Source organism: Argiope bruennichi, chromosome 8 (assembly GCF_947563725.1).
Source record: "Argiope bruennichi chromosome 8, qqArgBrue1.1, whole genome shotgun sequence".
In the NCBI taxonomy this organism is placed as follows: Eukaryota; Metazoa; Arthropoda; class Arachnida; order Araneae; family Araneidae; genus Argiope; species Argiope bruennichi.
In genome coordinates, this window is record NC_079158.1 from 124,745,951 (window position 1) to 124,763,780 (window position 17,830).

The 17,830-nt window shown below is 26.0% G+C and overlaps 1 protein-coding gene across 1 annotated transcript; it reads left to right on the forward strand.

The window, feature by feature from the left end:
- Window positions 1-693: 693 nt before the first annotated feature.
- LOC129981842 (pre-mRNA-splicing factor 18-like) lies at window positions 694-14,817 on the forward strand. The gene is made up of 9 exons (XM_056092867.1): window positions 694-814; window positions 4,225-4,329; window positions 4,465-4,536; window positions 5,692-5,955; window positions 9,016-9,087; window positions 9,459-9,671; window positions 11,676-11,793; window positions 12,778-12,815; window positions 14,607-14,817. Exons 1-9 carry the CDS (start codon window positions 752-754, stop codon window positions 14,682-14,684), a joined length of 1,023 nt encoding a protein of 340 aa, XP_055948842.1. The 5' UTR covers window positions 694-751; the 3' UTR covers window positions 14,685-14,817.
- Window positions 14,818-17,830: the final 3,013 nt, after the last annotated feature.

A 17,830-nucleotide genomic window follows, 5' to 3' on the forward strand; every position in this document is an offset into this window, starting at 1 on the left:
AGAGAGAGTCTGTGGTGAAAGCTTATAAGCGAGTTAACAGCTACGCTACCCGAGCAATTGCTTTTGCATAATGGTTATGTTATTGGACTGCGAACCACAAGGTCCCAGGTTCTATTCTAGCGCATCACTTATCCGCTACAAGAGCATGAGAAAATTTGCCGTAGTGTAATTACGTAGTAACACTTTTTAAGTGACTATGACGTCAAAGAATCTTACTGCATTATATTGTCCCTCTGAAATAAAGTGACAATAAAATAAAAAAATTAAAGCAATAAAGTGAACCCCCAATTTTTGTTGAAAAAAAAAGTCTTCAAATAAAGTTTTTTTAAAAAAATTTCTATGTAATAGTGCGCCTTTAGTTTAGTTATATTAATGTTCTGTTTTAAAAAACATTAGGGATATTTTGGGACGAACCTCGTAATTTTGAACCGTGGTCAGATAACGAGGACTGACACCTTCCACCACTACTCCCTCTCGACACCACATCACACCAGCGGGAGGACGTTTGGCCCGGACGGATTTAACGTGCACCAGACCCACTTACATGGCGGTTCTTTGGTTGAATCGTTTTCCGAACCTGAAACCTCAGGTTCCGAAGACGAGAGCTTACCACAGGCAACAGCAGCAGCCCGTAATATTGCGGCTGTGTTAATTCGGGGAAAAAAAAAAAAAAAACGTTTAACTGTAACTGACAAGTGTTTGTTTACATGTCTGATCGTAAACAGTTCGTTACTTTTACTATATACATGAGATGGATATTTTAAAGGCTGAAATAGAAAAAAGAAAGCGATTTTTAGAGGAAAAAAGTCTTGTGGTGAGGGCTTTCAATAATTTATTTTACCCAGACTTCTTAACCTTCTGATTCTTTGTGCAGCGACACCTTAACAATTTTGCTGAGCTGGATTGACTGAATTGGTGCCTGTCAGAGCCATGACTAGAAATTTGCGTGGCTATAAGGGGGAAAAAAAATGCCAACCCAATAAAAAATAAAGGAATTGGAGAAAAAAATTGGTTCTCAGATTTATGTTTTGCAATTTTTTCTTGCAAAAATTAAGATTTTGCAAGTTAGCTGGTTATATGGAGACTAATTATTTATGAAATTCTATTATTTTGTTATAAAATGTTGCATTTTTTATTATTATTTTCGTATTAAAGAACATATAGCATTAAAATTTAAGGGGGTGGGTAAAGCGAAAAAAATCTTATGATGCATTCTTTTTATGTTTGTTTTTATGACCACATTACCCTATGGATTGGGTAAAGATATTACAAACATGCACAAAAATAATGTAAGTGGGCAGAGATTTTTTTTTTTATTATTTAAAAATAACTCAACATAATTTTATCTTTGAAAAAAATCTCTATCTGATCAAATTAAAAATTTATAATATCTATTATAGTTTAAAGCTGGCTCATCAAGAATTTTAATGATATTTGACTAATTCGTCATGTCACTAGTTTCACAGAAGGTATAATAATCCCCGGTTTTAGATTTTTTTGATATTTTATTATCAAAAATCTGCTTAATCAATAATTTGTCCACTTAAGATTTTGATTAATTTTATTCCTTCATATTTTGCTAACAACTAATATTCAGCAAAATACTTCGTGGTAACTCGCTCTTTATTATTATAGATTTACTTAACTGATTAAAATTTTTTAAAATTAGGCATTTCCTTTACCATATTATTAACTATTTCCTACTTCTAATTTTTCTTATAATTGTATCATGATTTCTTTCAGTCAAAACTTTAGGCACCATCCTTCGATTTGGCCTCCTTTTTTATCTCTTAAATTCTGTGTAGTCTTTGAAAGGTATATTTTGAATTGTGGTTTGTTGTCATTTGTGTTGAATATACTCATACATATATTCAGTAATTCTTACTTTGATTACAATTACTCATTTTATAATATCAGATGAATAATCAAAATTTATGAAAGATGTTAAGCATAGTACGTAAAATATTAAAGGATGAATGCTTTCTCGATATTTTCTTTATAAATATAAGGAGTTTTAAATTTAAGAAAAGCATAGAATAATAATAATTTTTTAATGTTGATATTAAGATTTTAAATTATTTCATTGTAATTTTGCTTTTTTTTATTGAGATCAAATTAAAATAATTAAAAAAATAGCTTTGATATCCTTTTCATGAAGGAAATTATTTATATTAGTGTTTGATTATTGATCTTAGTATATAAGAAAGTGTCTTAAACATCTTAAGAAATTTTTTCATACATTGTATTATTTTGATATCTATTCTTATTGAAGTATTATAGAACAATATATATTTTTGCTGAATCTTTTCATGTAGCATTATTAAAATGAGGGAATATTTTTGTTTGGTTAAAAGAAACTTTATATAGTTTATTTTTTATTGTTGTTATTTAGGTATATTGCTGCCTTAGGTAGTGCACATTATGAGACTCCTCTTTTTTGCTTACTGATTTAGCTTTACATTTTTAACATGTTAATGATTTGTTTTAAGTTAATCATTTTTATTTTAGGAAAATAAAATTTTTAAATCTATTATTATTCACCTTAAGCAACTAGACTGTTCATAAGAAATATTGGTCATATTTGATATCAGATAAATAATTTGAATAAAACTTGATCCTCATGATTCTGACAAATTGTCTGGCAATAAAGGTGTGTTATTTTGATAGTCACATATATTATGTTCATTGCATATATGAACTTCTCTAATCGGGAGAATTACTGCTATTAAAACACAAATATCTAATACATCTGTCTTCTAAATCTTATAATTTAAAAAAAAAAATTATCTTCTAAACTATGTAGTGATTAAATAGAATCCTTTTTTCATGGCATGCAGCATTGGACGAAAATCATGAGAAAATATTTGAGGAAACAATGAAAAAATTTTGAATTTCCAAACTAGTATATAGTGTATTGTTGGAAATCAGGGGGAAAAATCATTTTTAAAAATGTTCAAAATCCAGCAAAAATTTGTGTGACTATTAAATTGATATAATTAAAATCATATACAAATAAATTTTAAAATGGTTGAAAATTTATTTTTTTGTAGTAATATTTTTAGAAGTTATTGCTGAAAAACGGCAAAATTCAGCTTAATGTTTTACTTATTAAAATTCTAATTAAAATTTTTGAAAAATTGTTCTGAAGTGCACATTTTTAGCTTCCAAAGTATGTATGTGCCAAATTTGATAGCTGTAGATCAAATGGTCCTGCATATAGAGTGCCAGTGCACACACATTCGTCTTTATCTTATAATATAGGTCATCTTTATTTTATAGCATTATTTTTTTATAGCATTGGTTACTCTAAAATACTCTGCATTCTCATTTGTATACAAGCAGATGTTTTGTGTTAATAAGCATTCTAATTACTAAGTGAACCTAATGAAAAATAAATGAAACTAACCCAATATTCTTGAATATTTTTTTAATATTATTCTACTATTTTATAATTTATAGAATTTGTGTTTTTTACAGACTTATTTATTTGGTAAATAGAAAAATAAAATTTTTAAATCACTCAGCCTAGTTATCCTAGTCAACTGTCTAGCCTGGTTGGAAATCATCAACTGCTATGCTGATTGTATATAGGTCTAATATTTTTACAGTAACACATATAGTTATTTGATTTCTGAAATTTCAGTTATTGTCTAATATTAATGATTAGTTAGTTAAAAACTTCTGAATGTTAATGAATCTGAATTCTTATTTACATTTTAATAACAGAACCAATCAATGATATTTATTTTTATTGATTTACAGTATTCACATTGAAATGTCTATTTAAAAATAAGTTATTGCCTATGTATCAGTTAAATAATTTGTTCCTTTTATTGACAGAATAACAATCAATAAAATCGACAAAATGATTATCAATAAAAAAAAAAACTTTGACTCTATTTTATTTTTATTTTAAATGTTGGTATTTTTTCTACTAATACTGTATTTAAAAATTGAACATTGGGGATTTTATCACATTTAATTCATTTATTATGAGTGTTTGTGTTATGTAATTGCATTTATCTTTTAAGATGCTAAACATTTACAGTATTTCTGTTAGGTGTATATGTATTAATTTGTATGAAACATTGTTTTAATATTACTAATTTATTTTTTGTGTCAAAGTGGTGATGATAATTTTATGGTTAACATTAAAATATTTAATTTTTTTCAAAAGTTATTATTATTTTTGTAAAGTAATTAAGTGAAAGTAAAATATTCTAGGGACCTAATAAGAAATATTTCAAAAGAGGGGAGCTTCTAAAAAAAGAAGAAGAAGAGTACTGGCAAAAATATTCATCACAAAAGGAAGAAGATGAAATTATAGAGGTATTGATATATTTTAATATTGGTTGATCTTAATTGCTCGATTAATTTACTTTTATGTAGAAATTTTGCATGTAGTTTTGAAATGCATGTAGTTGAATGAGTCTCATCAAGAAAATTTGAAACTTTTTTTAATAGAAAGAAAGAAAAAAAGCTGAAGAGGAATCCTTAAAATCAAAAGAGTCAGAAGGTATACTGCCCAGAAAAGAAGTGAGTATTTTTTATACTGTTGCCTTATTTTTTAACTGTTATAGAACTTTTCATTTTTTGCAGATCTTTTAAGGAATATTTATTTCCAGTTATTCTAATTGGGATTGTCAAAATTTGTTTTGAAAGTGAACATTAGATTTTAGGATTATTAAAGTCTGAAACATATGATTTATTTCTTACTATTATATAAAATATAATTTTTTATTTATTAGAATAAAAATACCTGCTTCCAAGGCCATTGTTTTGTTTTATACTTTAGCTATTTTCCATTTCCAGTTTTTTAAGCAATAATACATTAGATAAAGTTTTAAGCATTTTTTTTTTTTTTTTTTGCTATTATGTCAAATTGCTTCTAATATGTCAAAATGATGATAGGAAAAGATGTTAAAAATATTTTTGAAAATTGCTGTTTGAAAACTATGAAATATTTTTCTTTATTACATACTGGTATTTTTAATGCTATTTTCTAAATTTCTGTCTGTTAGAAATTTGGTACTTTTCTGTAAGCTCAATAACATTAAAAAATTTTCTTCAATTGTAAAAAGTTATGATTCAAAAGGTAAATTTAAAATAGAAATTTGGAAAAAGGAGGCTTATAAGAAAAAATGATTTTTTAGATGATTTTGCTAATGTCAATTTTCAGATTTCAAAAGTTTAACTCTTAAAAATTAAATTTAATTTCTCATTTTAATTGGTTTTCACTTAACATGTTTCAACATGACAAATGTTATTTTGTTATTACTCTATATTTTGATTGTCAAATTTCATTATGGATTGAGTGCTGTTAATAATATTAGAGCATAAATTTTTCTTTTCTCTAGAGACTTTTATTATCATATCTAATATTATTAATATTGCTATCATATTTAATATTATTTATGAAAATTAATCTTTTTAAAATCATTATAATACAGTCTTTTTCATTTTAATTTAAAATTCTAGTGATTAATTTATGAATTTTATGATAAATTAACCATTAAAATAATTTAATCATTGATTATAAATTAATTTTACAAAATATTTATATGATTAGTATCTGTGATGGATGCTGATCATATAAATTTTTTTCATCAGATATGTAAGGACAATCATAATTGTAATATTGTAATATTCATTTTTTTATTAATATTTGATGCCACTATTTCCTGCTTGTAGGTTGTGAGAAGACTTCGAGAAAGACAAGAGCCAATTTTATTGTTTGGTGAAACAGAATTGGAAGCATTTCAGAGGCTGAGACGATTAGAGATTTTAGAGCCAGAAGTAGACCGTGGTTTCCGTAATGATTTTCAAGAAGCCATGGAGAAGGTTGATCAGGCTTATTTAGATGAAATTTTAAAAACTCAGGGCAAGGCAGATGACGGAAAATCTGTTAATGATGTAAAGGTTGAAGATGAAAAGACTTCCATTGATGAAATAAAAGTATGAAATTTTGTTATATTTTCATATGATGATATCTTTCATTGATACTGTAAAATGTTGTCCTATTTCAGAATTTTTTTTCTGATTCTGTATTAAACATAGAAGAAAATTAGATTATATGATTCAAAATTAAAAGTATAAATTTTTATATTAGACAAATAATATTGAGAGGAATATTAATTACAAAGGCAATAATTATTAAGACCTGAAATATCACCAACGGATGATAAATATCATTGTTTCTCTGCATATGAGAATAATAATTTTTTATTAGGTACATAATACATAACTGCTGGGTACATAAATACTGGTTACTTACATAATTACTGCTTTGTACATAGGTACATAATTGCTGGTGTGTGGACTCATGTAAACCTGTACGTGTATTCCAATCTATACTTATAATATAGTTCAATGTGTGTGTGTGTGTGTGTTGGCGCTCTGCAGCCCAGACCGTTTGTCCTAGAACCACCAAATTTGGCGCGTATGTATCTTTGAGGTCGGAAATGTGGACCTCAGAGTGATTTTTTAAAAATTTTGATTAGAATTTTAATTAATTAAAAGCTAAGCGAAATCTTGGCATTTTTCCGCTATAACTTCTGAAAATATTACAACACAAAATTGGTTTTTAAATCTTCTTGAAGTTCAAAAAATAATCTTTCCAATGATACCAATATTTTGACCTACAAACTAAATTTCTATTTTTAATGAATTAAAAAAAATTAACCATCTTTTTCAACAATTTATTTTGCACAATAAAAATAAAATTTAATATGCATGAGCATGGCAAAAAATTAGTTTTCGTCAATGCATTGCCATCAAATTTACTAAAGTTTTGATTAAAAAATAAGTTTGATACTACTGCAAATTAAATCTTGAAAAATATAATTTTCATCATGTGACTGCATGAAAGGAAATAAATTGGAAATGTAATATTTTCTAATAAAATAAATGCAAGGCAAAGGTTCCTATGGTCGTTTGCAATATCTATATTATTAATTCTATAAATCAGCTTAATTTAAGGTAAACATGGTTTGAGATGACAGGATATCTATTCAAATCCAGGCCTGATGGTTAATTTGTAAATCTTTAGTAATAAACATATATATTGTTTAGTACTGTTAAAATGGTCTACATGAAGTAAATAATTATATTTACTGACACAGAATAAATATATATTATGAGTTAGTAAAGGCACTGATGAATTACAAATTAAAATTTTTTTGTACTTTGCTTGGTACGTCATATTTAACAAAATATTCTTGAGACACTAATATTTTAAATAAAAAGAATTACACCAATCAATTAAATCAATCATTAAAATTGACAGATTTATAAAAAAAATGAATATTACTATTCTATAAAAACATATACTTTTAGACCTTTCCATCCACTATTTTAAAGAAAATATGAATTACGGGCCAATCAGTGATTGGAATTTCTCCAAGGCTGATAATCAGATGAATGTGATTCAGATTTGCGCGTGTATGTGTCTGTATTAAACTGGTGCACACACATCAGACATATGATCTAGAGACATATGAACTAGACATATGAACACTTGGCATATATATTGAAGGATCAAAAAGTATACCTAGAGAGATTTTTTTTTGAAATTTTAATTAAATTTATAATTGATTAAAAATTAAGCTGAATTTTTGCATTTTTCCACAATTGTTTCCAAAAATATTACAGCTCAAAACTGTTTTTTAAATCATATAAAAAATCAGTTCAAAAAATTATTTTTTCATTGATGCCAATAACTTGTAAATTAAGTTTCTATTTTTAATGAATTTAAAAAAATATTATGATCATATTTTCCAGCAATTTATTTTACACAAAATAAAAATTAAATTTAACCTGCTAGAGCACATTAAGAGTATATCAGTATGTTTTCGTCATCTTGACAGAAACTCAAACTGAATGATTAAATTAATTCTTATTGCAAACTAAACTGAGGAAAGTGTGATATTCAGCACGTGTTTAAATAGAAGCGTAATGTTATGGAATGAATATAAAATGTGATATTTTCGACATAATTCCATGACTGCTGACTGCAAATTAGAGAGATATATAGTACAAAACAAATTATCACAAGGCTTCTATAATAATATGAATTACGTGACTATCGAAGTTTGAATTTTAAATATATTTAAATGAAGAACTTATTAAGAGAACAAGGTAAGTATTTGATTGAAAATGTTAGAAAGCATTACTCCTGGAAAACCAGCTGGTCGCCAGAGGTGGCTGATAGCCATTTGCTACGAATGTGCAGACTGACACATGCGTGATTATTTATGATACAAAATATATGGGTTCACATTAGATCAACATAAATAATAAATTAATTTAATAGGTCTTTCACACTAAAGATATGTCTCTTTTAGCATGTGTTAATGAATAGCATTGTCTCACTTGTTATAGATTTTTGTGAATAAATCATGGTTCAGATTTTATCCACTTTTCCTAAATTTTTGTACAAATAATTTTGACGTGTGTGTATATGATGAGTCAACATGCTAAATTAATTATTTTTATTTTGTAATACCTATTTTTTAAAAATATCCTTTTCTAAACATTATCTAACTATTGCTTCAATGAACAAATATTTTTTTTGGCATTAATTTATTTTTAATATTTATTTTTAAAACATTTGGTAAGGTATGTATGATTAGTTAATATGATTGGTTTATTTATATTACAGTGTAAAATAAAAGTTTATAAGAATTAAATTTTTTAAAAAATTTTGTAAGATGAAATAATTGGGGGGAGGGTAAGAATATTTTTAATGAAATTTGCAATTTCTAAAAAAATTATATTAAAAATAAAATAATAATAAAAAAAAAATCTTGTAAAATTTGCCTGAAGTTCTAAAACATATAAGTTAATATAATTACTTTTTAAAATTAATGTTTTTTTTTTTTGGTATAAAATGGGTAAAAAAATATTGAACTTTCTAAGGTGTAAGATCACATTGATTTTATATTTAAAAAAAATAATTATGGAAGATTGAATAATTTTTATAGTTAAATATTAACTACTTTTTGGTTTTCTGCACAGGAAGAAGCTAGTAAGAAACTGGGCAAAGGTTCTGATAGTGATGATGCCAAGGTTATTTTAAAATTTTTGAGAGTAAGTTCTTTTTAGTCTTTTCAATCATTGTCTATCAATCAATCATAGTCTTTTCAATCATTGTCAGTAATATTATCTTCTTTTGAACAATAAAAAAAAATGTTTTATACAATGCTGTACAATTTTTTAAGTGATTATTAAGGCATGGATAGACTTAATTCTAAAATTAAAAAAAAAATAATTACTTGCTATTCAGATCAATAAAATTGCTAATTTCCTTTCTTTCTATTTTCAGATAAAATAAAAATATATAAATATACTATATTTCTGAAAGAATCAGACTAGATTGCATTTTATTATTTCATTGTAAATTTCTGTATCAAAACTGTAATAAACTGTAATTAATAGAGTTTCTTTTTTTCAATTTTTAGTTTTTACTACAGTTATGGGGTCAGAAACTGAATGCTCGATCAGAAGCAGAAAAGACTTCTATGAAAGGAAAAATGGCTTCAGCAACATACACTCAAACTCAAAATTACATTCGACCACTTTTTCGTAGATTAAAAAAGGAGACTTGCCCTGAAGATATATTAGAGCATTTAGTCCTGATTGTAAACTATTTACTGGACAGAAATTATGTAAAGGTAATTAGTTTAGTTGTTTAATTGTATGTTTATTTTTATCATGCTCTTTTTTATAAATATATTCAATTTCTAATATTTAAACAAATATTATAATGCTTTTTTTATATAAATTTAAATACTTTATTTTTGTCGGAAATTGATATTTTTCTTTTTGTGTACAGTAAAGTAATTCAGATAGTATATTGCTAGTATTTTATGAACTTTTCATATAATAATTATAAAAGAAAAATTTGGCTGCAGATTCAGGCTACCTTTATCATTAGCAGTTATAGCTGTCTTGTTCGAATATCAGAAAGCTGGACAAAATCCATGAATTAGCCTTTTTTTTTCTTTGTAATATCCATTTGTGTATATTTATTTTTTTTCTATTTACTGTCTTTTTTCATTATTGTACAGTTTTATTTTTATTACTTTAAAATTTTAAAATTCTTATTTTAGTAAAAGTATCAATTTCTAATTTTAAATAAGCGTTTTTTTAATGTATGTGCTTCTATTATATAAGCAAATAATTTTAAGATAGAAATATTCTTTCATAACCCTAATCAGAATTATGCCTTAAATTGCAGAGAAGTTTCTGACTTTCCAAGGTCATTTTTAGCAATCGAAGGTCATTACATTATTGTGTTCATTTTTTTATATTGTTTCCCAAAGTGATTTGAATTGTTTAATTATAATTTTTCTTTTATAGAGGTGAAATAATTTTCCTTTAAAATACTTCAAAGGATCAAAAAAACTTTTAATGAGTGTTTTATTTATTTATTCATTTATTATTATTATCTACAGTTAAATATCTTTGTATTTTTGTATGCTATTCAATTATTTTTGTATTTAATATTTTTTTGGCATGTTTACACAATAAAAAACAAATCTGAGATCCTCTAATTACAATATTGATTAAAATTTAATTGAATAATTGTATAATTTAAAATAAATTACTATAGATAAACTTTGAAATTACATGATATTTATTTCATTAAAAATCAGTTTAATATAAACATTAGTTTTTTAATACATATGAATATCAAAAATATAAAAAAAAGTAACTACTATTATTGCAGTAGCCTAATAACTATAGTAGTATTGTCTAATTTAGATATTTCATCAAATACTAATTTATAAGTGCTGCTAATATGTAACCAAGCTACTATAATTTTATTGTATATATTAAACTTTGCTTAACAAGGGCCTCTCGTAATGAGTGATTTGCATAATCAGCAAAACAAAATCTTTAAAAAAAAAAAAAAAAATGACTTCCGTAATGAGCAATGCTTTGCAAAATTAGTGATGAGGAGACATCTTAATTATCATTCTGTGTTTGATGCTGATTTTTTAAAAAAATTAAAAGAAGAACTGTAAAATATATATTTAATTAAAGCATCAAAAAAATCTGAGATGCTTTGGTAAGTATCATTGTTTCATATTGTGTTATGGGGTGAAATATTCAATAATAATATCCAAGCAAAATTACAATTATAGCCAGGAGCTGTATTCTGTCACAGCAAAAAGTTAGGGAGATTTTTGTTAGGAAAGAAGGAGGAGATAACAGTTTCAGTATCTATCAACCATTGAATAAGAAGGATGTTGGAAGCATTGAAAATTGCTATGTGATATGTTGAGAAGCTTCCCCCCTAATAAGGCAGTAACAAATTTAATTTATGAAAATGCTGTGTTTTGTTATCACTAAATTTTAAAGCATAGGCAAAAACAAATGTTTTAAGACAACATTCTTGTAAAAAAGAATATAGTAATAAATAAATCACTTTATTATAAATTTGTTTGAGTAATTTTTTTTTTGAAGTATAGCACATTATTCTATTTTACATTGATCCTATGAAAAAAATCCTTCCTGTTAATAAGTATTTTCCCATTACAAGTAAAATTCCAAAACAAATTATATTCATTAAGCAAGGTTCCATAGTAATGTTCATTTTATATATTGTCAGTTTGTATGTGTTTTTTTTATTAGGATTATATATTGTAAATTTTGAAATTTTCTGTCTGTAGGCAAATGATGCTTACCTTCAAATGGCAATTGGAAATGCACCATGGCCTATTGGTGTAACTATGGTTGGTATACATGCAAGAACTGGAAGAGAGAAAATTTTTTCCAGAAATATTGCTCGTATCCTTTAGATGTCATGATTTTAATATATTTTCTAGATTTTATAAGCCTCTTCTTTTTATGTTGTTTACTTTATTGAAATTGTAAATTGTTTCACAAAGGAAAATCAATTTAAATGAGTTGAGCTGTAATTCTTTTTATTTTCTTTTTCTCCAGAATTTCTGTAGATTTTTTGGGAGGGGGGCGGGGGGGGGGGGAGAATTTTAGTCGAGCTGCAAACTTCTTTATATAATTTCTTGTTGTAGAATTCTAAAACAAAATCTTTGTGAAAATAGATTTTGCTATATTTTTTCTTAAGTATAATGAGAAAATATTTTTACTTTGGAATATTAAATTAATTTAGTTTATAGATTTTACAAATTAGTCATTTTATGTATTGTATATTATGTATTTCATAAACTATTAAATAGGAGTTATATGTCAGACTAATCAAAATCATATTAGTAAGAAAGTAGAAAAATCAATCATATTTGTATAAGAATGCATTATCGAAGAAAGTTTAATATTTTAGCAAAGAAACAATGTTATAAAAAATTATGTTAAAATCTATTAAATTTATTTTATCAATTTGTGGCTAATAGTATGTACTAATTTTGTGATGGCAGCTACACACGTTATTTTACTACTAGTGTGCTATATTCTGCCTAATAACATTCTTTCAGACTGATACATATTGAAATCATAAGCATATAATATTTGTTTGTAAGATGCCACAAATTATAAAATTGCATGTGCTTAATCAGTGAACATATTTGTAAGTAAAAGTTGTAAAGGTATTCTAAAATCTTAAAACATTATTAAATATCAAAAGACAAAAAAAAAAAAAAAAAAAAAAAAAATCAGTTAAAAGACTTGAATTATAATTCAATGTTAATATTATTTTTTTTTATTGTAATGTTTGATTTTAGCTTTGTTTAGATAGATTTTATCTGTTTAATCTATTATAATAAACATTTTTAGCTTCCTTAACATTTTGTCTTATAGATGTTCTTAATGATGAGACGCAAAGAAAATTTATTCAGGTAATTATGAATTTCATCATAAAAGTCGACAAAATTTATCTGAATTGTATGATTTGTTGTTTCAAAATTTTATTTATTCTTTAAAAATGAATATATATACATATATATAATATTGAAATGCAAATATTATATTGATATCAAGTTATACTTATTGAATAATTGCTATTTTGCTATGAAACTAAAAAAAAAAAAAAAAAAAATGGAGTATCATTTGTTATTGTGCAATTAATTATATAATGTTTTATTAGTTATTTGTTAATTGGATTTATAATGTTCTCGAACTTTGTATTTTTATATTATAAATATTTTTAATTCTGTTTATTCAAAATTTCAGAAAATCTTAATTTTAGAAATCTAAGCATATCAATTAAAAATTTATGAGATGAACGAACTACAGTTTTCAAGATTTGCCAATAAAATTTGGGCATCTGGAAATAATTTATGAATTTTATTAATTTAAATAAAATAAAATTACGTAATTAGAGATCCTTAATAACATGTTGAGATGATGGATTCACTTGAAGTCAATGACAATATTAACCTTCTCGCTGTATATCTTACAATTTCCACGGAGTATGTAAAAGTAGCAAAATTTCTGTGGGTTGCATTTTTTCTATCTGTTTAGCTGTGCAGCCTGCTCTTTTCCCGTTCATGGTTTCACTTCAGCTTTTCTGGTTTCATTCAGATCTAGATTAAGAGATAGCATTAGTTGCCCAATGTTCTGTGAAATATACAAGGCATGTTTTTCAGTATTTTGCACACTCTTTTCAAAGCTCAAAGTTGTCTGGCAGAAAATGTTTCGCAAATTTTTGAACTCATATTGATAAAAGAATAATGCAGCTAGAGGGGTAATAAAGGATTTATTATTTAATATCGAAATATATGATCATTTTTTATTTGAAGTATGTACTGCATTTGTGATAAAAAAAAAAGTGATAAATAGATGATCTCATATGTAAAAGAAAAAAAAAAGAAAAACACCTGTCTGTATTAAAGTATTATGCAAGAAGTGGAATAAAATGAGCAGTTTTTATACCTTTATTAAAATTTTAATGATGAATTTAATGAAATTTTAATATCACTGATATAATTCTGCATTATTGTTCGTAGATTTTTAAAAATTTATCTGCTATTAAGAATTATTCAATTTCTCAGCATACTTAACAGATGTTAATTTTTATATATATAAAAAATTGTGGTATTATAAATGTGTTCAAATATAACCTGAATTGTCTCAATCAAATATTATCTACTGTAACACTGCTATTCATTTAACTCTTCATATCCTGATGATATTTAAAAGTACTAATTTAATCCCAATTTTTTTTCTATGATATGACTGTCTTTCTTGACAGATTTCAGAAAACAGTAATTCCAACAGCAATAAATTGATGGCTAGATGGAAATTAACATTTTTGTAATTATTATTTTACTAGACTAAAAAGTTAGTTTTTTTTTACACCAGAAGTTATTAAAATACAAAAATAAAATATAATATACAAAAATAAAATAATTAATTCAAAAGTTAATGCTAAATTAATTCAAGATATAAAGATTTAAATCGAGTATTGATATTATTACGAAACAATGCTCAATTTTTTTTCTTTAATCTTAGGTATATAAATTTTAAAGTATGAAGTATACTTTGATAAATATTAACTCTAAAAACGTAGTTGGCAGATTCAGTTAAATTATAAAATTACATTCAGCAAATTTTAAACAGTGAAAACTTTTTCTATAATTTACACTTTTTACTGAGTTTTTTTCACTTATAAAGCCTTTTTCCTTTAGGCATTAAAAAGGCTGATGACTCAGTGTCAAAGATTCTTTCCTACTGACCCTTCAAGATCTGTGGAATACAATGCCTAAAAACTGAGAAATTTACAACCATTGGACCTTATACTGGTTTATTTTACTAGGATGATATTTGGGGAGCATCTTTCATTTGGGTTTGCTGAGGATATATTTGTATCATATGTAAATAAAAAGTTTATATATCTGATCTGTTTAAGCTGTATTTTTTTAAAGATTTTTTCACCCCTTTAAATATTAAAATTTTGTAAGGAATGAAATTATTAAATATTGTTACAGAAAAATTCATTCAGTGGGTGTGCTGTGTCTCAATAACAGATAAAACCATTTTATTCTACATAAAACACAGGTAGCAACACAGAATCAAAGTGTACAAAAAAAAGCAACAAACAAGCAACAAATTGTTATTAATCAATTACAGCAGCACGAAGTGTCCAGAGGGAACTTAGGAATGTTGTTTCTCAACTTCCCAAAGAAAGACTTCACTGAAACACTCATCTTTCGATTTGACCGAGTAACTCATGCACTTCCTTTTTTTAGAACCTAATGAAAGAACATCAGATGTTCTAGAACAAACGGCAGACCTCGGCCTAATGCCAAGACACTCGAATATTCGGGATCTTGCATTTTTACCCAAGACCAGAGGGTCATTGATGAAGATAAATATTCCAACCTTAATTTACAAATTTTTAATACCACAATTACCCTGTTGCGTGAATAAGAGCATAGCAGATGTTGTGGGAAGAAAGAATGCAGATCAACAAAAAAACCTTCAAATAATTGATTTGCTTTCGGAACCTATATATGTTTTACATGTTGTTTCTCATGCACCTGCATTTTTTGGCTATTTTAGAATTGCAGTCCATTAAACTGTGTTATGCATTTTATTTGATGTGCTGTTTTCTTTTATTTAATTCACTAACAAGTGGATTTACGTATTTCATTTGTTGTAGGTCCCTTTTACTTTCCCGATTCTGTATTCTTTTGCATAGTGATGGTTTGTTTCAGTATGCATGACTGCTTCTAAAGTTTTTAGCTTATCTTTTGGGATTCTGTTTATCATAGGTTAAAAAAAAAAAAAAAAAAACTTTCTAAGGTCATTATAAAACATAATGGTATTTATATCTTACTATTTGATATCCCTGATATTACGCAGGATAAAAATGCTTTCATGCATGATATTTTTAACCTAAATATTTCTTCTGTATAAAATATTATGCAATATCCTTTCTAAGACAAATGTATTGAAATAATAGAGAAATTAAAAAAAATAGTGGTAGTGTGAAAATCATAACACTGCCCAGCAAAAGAGTGTGCATGAATTTTCTTATTTCAAAATCATCTACTTTAAATTTTCTAAAGAATTAATATTATTAAAAAAATTACACAAAAATAAAAATAGTATAATTGAAAATGTAGAATTTTTAATTTCAGGATTTTTTATTTTAAAATAAATTCTTTTGCAGTTTCTCAAAAAAAAAAAAAAAAAAAAAATGTAAGTATGTAAGTTTATTTCTCATTACCTTAAAGCTCTGGTATTATCAAAAATCGGTTTTATTTGTTCGTAAGAGTTCCATTTTTTTTTGTCTCCATTTGTGCAATAAACTTATACCTGGTTTTAGGCATTGTTAAATCATTAAATTGAAAGAAATTAACCCTTTTATGGGCGAGTCATTAAAATTAAAAAAACCCAATCAGATTAATAGATAGTGTGCACATACAATTTTTTTTTTAATTTCCCTCCTTCCACAAGGGGTAGTTCCCTCCTATGAGAACACTGCCTGTCTAGAGCAATCTCTATGTAAGAAAATCTTTCGAAATAATTGCACAAATTTCTTATGATAATAGAAGTAATTATGAATATTTTAGTTTAATAAACATTTTATTTATGTTTTAGATAATCTGAAGCATTTAAAATATTAAAAATACAATTACGAAATTTCTAAATTATATCTTATATATATAAATAATAATAAAAAATAGAAACCATTGCACAAAATACCAATTAAGAATAAGAACTAACTAAAATGTTAAAAATATATATTCCCAATTAAATTTAAATTGATAAATATTAAATAGGAAGAAAAAAAATTAAGAATTACTCGTTATTTGGCATAAAATATTTCGAAATATGTAGGAGAGTCTTTTTGTTTAATACACATTGGCACATTGCATGTTTTGCACATTGTTCGTGTTTTATGCACATTTTTTTTTTTTTTTTTTTTGGAACTGCACAAAGCACATCTTCGAGGGGAACACCTATTGGGCATGTGATGAACATTTTTGAATCTTTTTCTTCTCTCACAGACGGTTTTTTTTTTTTTTTTTTTTTTTTTTGTTGTTGTTATTGATGGCGAAGAGGTGCTGTGCCGTTTCGAAACTGACGTTTTCTCCCCCATCAACACCAACTCTGAAATTAGTTACATTCTAAACTCCTTCAGCATTTTCACTTCTGGGGTTTAACATTTGGCAGCTGCATTTGTAAAATAAACGCATTGATAACACATACATCCAAAAAATGGAAAAAAAGACCTGAGTCACCACTCCCGACTTTTACGGTCTATTTCGTACAGGCTTTTAAGATGATTAAAATGATCTACAAACCCCATATTTTTATTATAGTCTACAACAGACTGCCGACAAGAAACTTTTCTTTACCCATCTTTTTCTTTTCTTTGAATTTTGCATTCATTTATTGAATTTTCCACTGTGGAAAGTATGTGGACACTTCTCCGGTCTTTCCCTTTTACGCATACTATGTTATCATGCACTTTATCAGAGCTCACATTTTTTGGGCTTATGTTTTCGAGACATATTAACCGTGCCACAAGCGAAAATACATTTCGAATCCAAAAATCTGTATAGATTGTAGAACGAAAAGTAGTTACTCATATATACTCTATGGTTCTTACAATAAAGCTGTTCACAAAGCTTTGTAATTACTCTCGTACCAAGGTCTTTTTGAACGAGTTCATTCAATTTTCCAGTGTACACGCCAAATTGGCATAAGAACCCACTTTTATCACACCTCATCCAGATTTTGTAACCACGCTTTATAGGTTTTTTTTTTTGTGGCTTATATTGTTTTAATGAACTGCGTCCTTTAAAATTCACCATGCACTCATCGATGCCGTGGCACTTAGAAGGCCGAAAAACCGACAAAAACCTTTCGGACAAGTGTGTGATAATAAAGAACACAGTTT

Excerpts from the sequence above, each read along its gene's own strand:
- LOC129981842 (XM_056092867.1), top strand. The coding sequence starts at position 752 with ATGGATATTTTAAAGGCTGAAATAGAAAAAAGAAAGCGATTTTTAGAG. Across the intron at positions 4,537-5,691 it reads GTATACTGCCCAGAAAAGAA|GTTGTGAGAAGACTTCGAGA; the intron begins GTGAGTATTTTT and ends TCCTGCTTGTAG. Across the intron at positions 9,672-11,675 it reads TGGACAGAAATTATGTAAAG|GCAAATGATGCTTACCTTCA; the intron begins GTAATTAGTTTA and ends TTCTGTCTGTAG.